The sequence below is a fragment of the Lynx rufus genome, unplaced genomic scaffold, assembly GCF_022079265.1.
Source record: "Lynx rufus isolate CCGP_SWC_20201006 ecotype Redwood Valley unplaced genomic scaffold, mLynRuf1.p SCAF_20, whole genome shotgun sequence".
NCBI classification, from domain to species: Eukaryota; Metazoa; Chordata; class Mammalia; order Carnivora; family Felidae; genus Lynx; species Lynx rufus.
The window spans coordinates 13647398-13653397 of NW_025814835.1; the positions used below are offsets into that span (position 1 = coordinate 13647398).

Genomic DNA, 6000 nt, shown 5'->3' on the forward strand with positions numbered 1-6000 from the left:
GACTGACTGCCGCAAGTCCGGGGGTCCCCTCTGCCTCTCATCTGGGCCGGGTCCCCCGCCTCCTGGGTCACATGACATTGTTTTTCTTTGTTGACCCCTTAATGTGCCTTTTTAACTCTTCTAATACTTTTCTGGAAAAGGGCACGTGGGAGGCAAGGTTTTTGAGAACGGGTGTATTTGAAAATGCTTCTCCTTGTGTTTCTAGGAATTTAAAAAATTCCTAGGGGGGCGCCTGGGTGGCGCAGTCGGTTAAGCGTCCGACTTCAGCCAGGTCACGATCTCGCGGTCCGTGAGTTCGAGCCCCGCGTCGGGCTCTGGGCTGATGGCTCAGAGCCTGGAGCCTGTTTCCGATTCTGTGTCTCCCTCTCTCTCTGCGCCTCCCCCGTTCATGCTCTGTCTCTCTCTGTCCCAAAAAAGATAAATAAAAAAAGTTGAAAAAAAAAATGTAAAAAAAAAAAAAAATTCCTAGGGAGAGCGCAGTGGCAGAAAGAGTGACAGTTAATGGACATCCGCTGTCTCAACTGGACGCAGTAATTACCTCCTCCAGCTGGTTGTCTTTCCAATTATCTAATAAGCTCGTGGAGGGCAAGCACGGTGTCTTTCTGCCCACAGTGTTAGCGCTGAGCATACGGTGGTCTGACTTTTGCGATCAGAATGTAAGTCTTGCACCACAAAGCCTTAATGGTAGTTTGGATATTTGGGATGCTGGAGTGGCTCTTCCCTAGCTGGTAGAACCCTAGGACTAGTGGGAATACCTGCTTTTGTTCTTTGTATAATGTGAGTTTATTAATTGGACAAATATTTCTCTGTGACACCTCTGACGGACACGTGCTGTCCAGGGGTGCAGAGCGGACAGCTCCTGTCCTCTGTGTTCTCCTGACACTTCCGGGGTTTTCGTCCTGCCTATCCTTGGAGTAGATGGGAAGATGTGTCTTAGAAACCGTTTATCAGGGGCACCTGGGTGGCTCAGTTGGTTAAGCGTCGGACTTCGGCTCAGGTCACAATCTCCCGGTTCGTGAGTTCAAGCCCCACATTGGGTCCTGCATGCTTGGGATTCTCTCTCTCCCTCTCTCTCTGCCCTTCTTCCACTCATGTTCCATCTCTCTCCCTTTCTCTCTCAAAATAAACAAACCTGAAAAACAAGCCCTTGAAGAGAGCTGTTGTTTTGTGCTGTCGGACGAGCTCAGGGGTCTGTCTCTGTCTTGCAGGTGGTTACCATGGGCCTGTTCCGCACCATTGCTCTGTTTTACCTGGGAAGTTTCGACAGCATAGTCCGTCGCTGCATGATGCAGAGAGCGAAATCTGAAGTTGCAGACAAAACTGCCTAATTCTTACCCCGGGAGGAAAGACTGTTTCTAAATAATCTGAACAGCCTGCTGCTTAAAGGGACCCAGATTGTGGCCTACAGCCACTTAAATGTGTTGCTTTTGAATCTGTGAGATTGGACCAGCGCTCTTCAGATACCTGGCTCAGGCGAGGGGATAGATGTTCAGCGCCAGGTGATATTATTAATACTATGCAAATATGGAACGGGAGGCCCCTGATTGTCTGAGGTGGAGACATGAGGATCGTATGGGACCGAAGGGCCTGTGAGCAGGGGAAAGAACGTCATTCCAGAGCGATCATTTACAGTTTTCTATTTATTCTTTTTCTTCCTCCACTGAGATTAAGCCCAGAAATGTACCTTATGATACACAGGACGACGTCTCAAGGACATTCTTAACCTTCCACGAAAGGCATTCTGTGGGTTTTGGGAGCCTTTTTTTTCCCCCCCTTCTTTTTAACATGGTGTATTTGATTCAAGAGGAGTTTCACACATTGCTGGAGAGCCTGAATGCACGAGAGAGCCCCTGACTCACTGTGCTTCTGGTGGAAACTCGTGGCTTCTCTCTCTCTTTGATCCCGTAAAACTACAGGGGGATGAGAGAGGGCAGTGCAGTGGAAGGGAAGGAGAGAAGGATCCTCCAGTAGGAAAAATCACGCTTTCCTGCCTTCTTTAGATAGACGCGAATGCTTAGAGCACTTCTCATTTTTCATTCACGGGGAAAGGCAGCCTCCCCCAATTTTTTCTGAAGAGAAATAAAATCTTAGAAGCTTAAAAGTTTACAATTTCTTCAATAGCCATGGTGACGTGGAGCCCGCCCATTCCGTTAGAGGGCTCTTTCCATTCTTCCCATCCCTTCCTTTCCAGTTTTGCTGATACTGCTACACTATTTTTGTAAAAAAACAAAAACAAAACCAAAAAATGACCAGTGAAAATTTTTTGACTTGACTTTTTAAATTAACTCATGAATTAATTAAAACACGAAAAAACTCAGAAAAGCGTGACATTCTTCTCGTAGCATACATGTAGCTTTTAGGAAAGGCTGACGAGCGTCCGTGTACGGTTTCCTCATTAAGAAAAAGAAGATAGGACAGGGCCGAGCTCGCAGATCCTCATCTTGGCAAGAAAATGATCACCCGTCGTTTTGTGACTCCTGCTGACCCAGAGAACCTTCTCTTCGTGCCCCATGGTAAGGAAGCCCAGTTATCAATCCTGTCACATAGCCCTGGAGCCCTCTCGGCCCCGTGACTGCCGTTTTTAGATCCCAAGCTCCGTTGCTCAGTTTAGTGGATTTCTACAATAAAGTGCCTCTGATGAGTTTGGCCGATGTTCCCTGCTTCACGCCATCACTGTACTCGCTCCCCTGCTGAAGGCAAGTCACCTTCCTCATAATGCTACCCCCCTCCTCCTTGCATACACAAGTATGCATATACTATGCATACAAAAGATTAAAGACTTAAAAATTATAGCCAACCTTTTTTGCTCTTGAGTTTTTGGCCCTCTTGACTTCAAAATGACTTCTTTTTTTTTTTTTTCAAGTGAAATGTTTCATGGCTTTAATTCCTAGTGTTCTTTTAATGAGGATCTGGGAATGGCATACTTTAACACTGACAAAGATAGAAGAAATTATTATTGAATATATACGTTGCTTGGAGTGACTTCATTGCAGTTTGTGGGGGTGGGTTGACGCCACAGTACTTTCATGATTCTTTCAGTCTCATACAGCCCTTGTTTATTGTTTGCAAACTATGTTAGGTCGTATTTCACAGCCTCTGAGAGAGAGTAATGACTGTGTCTCCTTAAGGTACAGAAAACATTTATGTTAATATCGGGATGTTCCTCACTTGTATTTGTTTCTCTCCTAAATGTTCCTTGAATGTCAGCACTTTCTACTGCTGGTCTATATGAAAATCTAGTCCAAGATGGTGTCTCATTTAATACAGTTCACTATTTAACCACAGTTATTTCAATATACACTTCTCAAGTTATCCTCATAGACTGTACTGTTATTACCTCCAGGGAATCTGCTACCTTAACAAATTTAAGAGCCCCTGTTCCATGGTGGGAACTATTATCCCCAGCCCAATGGAAGCTCCCTCACGAGAGCAGATTTTGTTTAGACCAAAATGTCAGGGAATGGGCTTTTTTTGTCAGAGATGTCAAAGGGCCAAAGCTCTGTATCCAGAAAGCTTTGAAAACTAAGGTGGTTTGTTTTTTTTTTTTCCTCTTTCTAAATTTAGTGCCATTATTCATTTGATAGCCAAATCTGATGTATTATAGTTTTGATGTATCCATTTCATCTACTACTCCTTTTTCCTGAAGAGACACTAGTGGGTTTAATTGTAGGTATTGCCCCGGATTCTGTGGAGATGTTCCGTAATATCCAGTGTATGTCCCATATACCTTTTCCAAATCTAACAAATTAAGAAATCTGAAACACATCTGGCCCTAAGGGTTTGGTAAAGGATTATAGAAATTCAGCAGCATCACGCAAAGATCTGACTTCATCTGAAACATGAAAATAGGACAAAGGCAAATCCTATTTTTTATCTTTTTTGGCTCAATTTTTATTCTTTTTTTTTTTTTTTTACGTAGACTTGTGTTTTTGCTCAGGGGAAGGAAAACAAAAAACCATGAGTCAGATTGTTCAGGAAGCTATTGGCTTTTTTTTTTTTTTTTTTAAAGAGGTCATTGATTCAACAGAAGTGTCTATGCCTTACCTGTGGCAGAAAGAGTTTAATTACAATTCTGATGAAATGTTGGCTTTCTGTTCGTAGCCAACAACAGTTTATTATGTGAGTGTTGGTTCTAAATCTTGTCTCTGCCGGCTTTGGTTTTACTGTTTTGTTATAGCGTATTTGCGAGTATATTTATTTAAAAATGCCTGATGTCATTCGTCCATAGAAATACCAAAATATATTCAAGGACCCTTCATTACTGAAAGAGGTTTAAAAAAGGTGTTTTTTTTTTTTTTTTTACAAAAAAACCAAGTCAAGGTAATTGTTCTTTTCTGTATTTTTTAATAATTAATTTTCAAAGCTGAGACAGAGAGAATTAAAAATGCTGTCCGTAATGGCCTCTTTATGTTAATACGTATATACGTTCAGTTATAAATCTGTTTGTTAAACCGTATATTGTCTATTCTTGGAAGTGAAACATTGAGAGACCGTTTCTAATATTTAGATGACAAAAACATTTAGGAAATAGTTGCTTCAATTCAAAGAATTGTACGTCTTTGTCTTTCTAGAAGAAGGCAATACCATGAAAATTTTTTTTACTGAATTATATCATCAACAGATTTAATTTTATTATGTCATGTTCTAATTTAAACATGTCTTACTCACATGAGGACACTTTTAAATATTCATAGTTTTTGACACACGATGCTTTGTATCTTTCTCATGTCCTTAGTTCTTATTAGTAACTCAGTTTGAAAAAGTACATACTAAACATAACCTTCCATACCCTGGACTAAACCTTGCTTAGTTCGCTGCAGTGATGGCAGATTTGATATTTTGAAGAGGAGTTAATAGCTGTTATATTTTACACTTGCTTGATGGGGCAGCTTTAAAGACATTTTTAAAGTGTAAGAATGCACATGGCTATTTTGATATATATTAGAACTTGTGTTTGCTACTTTGGAAGCTTTTGTGGCAGAATTGTAACCTAATTTTCATATCTTGTATTTCTGAATCACAACAAAAAAATAAAGGGGGAACAAGCTTTACAGATTTGAAAACTTATTTTTCTAGAAATTTGCATTTTTAAGAGACAGTGAATTAAGCAAAACACAGATCTCTTTCATGATGTTATCCTCACCTTGCATCCTAAACATTGGCCAGGCTTGGTTTCGATCATTTTCTAGGAAGTAATATTTTCAGAGTAAGTACTTGGTATTCTGAGCCCTCATTTCAAATACATTCTGTGTTTGTGTGACTCAGATGGCAGGGGGTGGGGGGGCGGATACCTGAGTAAAAGGATAAGAAATGTGGAATTTAGTAAAGTTTCCTAATGTCATTATGTTTCATATAAAAACAAATAGATTTCCCATACTTTCTTTTTAAAAATTTGTAAATGTTCATTTATATTTGAGAGAGAGAGAGAGAGAGAGAGAGAGAGAGAGAGACTGTGTGTGAGTGGGGAAGGGGCAGAGAGAGGGAGACACAGAATCCGAAGCAGGCTCCAGGCTCTGAGCTGTCAGCACAGAGCCTGATGCAGGGCTCGAACTCACGAACCACGAGATCATGACATGAGCCAAAGTCAGACGCTTAACCGACTGAGCCACCCAGGCGCCCCGATTTCCCATACTTTAAACCTGCATATATTAACAATGAAATATCTCTTAGATGCTGAGGGGCACAGAAGACTGATATATAAAATAACATGCCTTAATATTTCTCAGTCCTCAGGTGGGAAAATTTGGTTTACATTGTGAAGAGATTCTTTGGACATCTTGGTTTGCAAGCTTAAGCTTTCTTTAAATTTGAGCAACGTCTGTACATTAACGGCACACGACATCCCTTCTATAATTTTCTCACAGAGGTGTTTAAAAAGGAAAAAAAATATTTCTTTTGTTCCACTCCTGTTGCATACCCCCGATTTCCCCCCTTTGAACATATTTATTGAGTGCCTTGATGAGCTCGGCATCCAGGCACCCAGGGATACCATCCACATTA

At 41.1% G+C, this 6000-nt stretch overlaps 1 protein-coding gene across 1 annotated transcript in view; it reads left to right on the forward strand.

The window, feature by feature from the left end:
* Positions 1–5051, forward strand: part of KDSR (3-ketodihydrosphingosine reductase) — a 39990-nt gene extending 34939 nt beyond the window's left edge. The window contains exon 10 of the mRNA XM_047086222.1: positions 1209–5051. Within this exon, the coding sequence (XP_046942178.1) occupies positions 1209–1328 (120 nt within the window). The 3' untranslated portion in view covers positions 1329–5051. The remainder of the gene's footprint in view (positions 1–1208) is intronic.
* Positions 5052–6000: the final 949 nt, after the last annotated feature.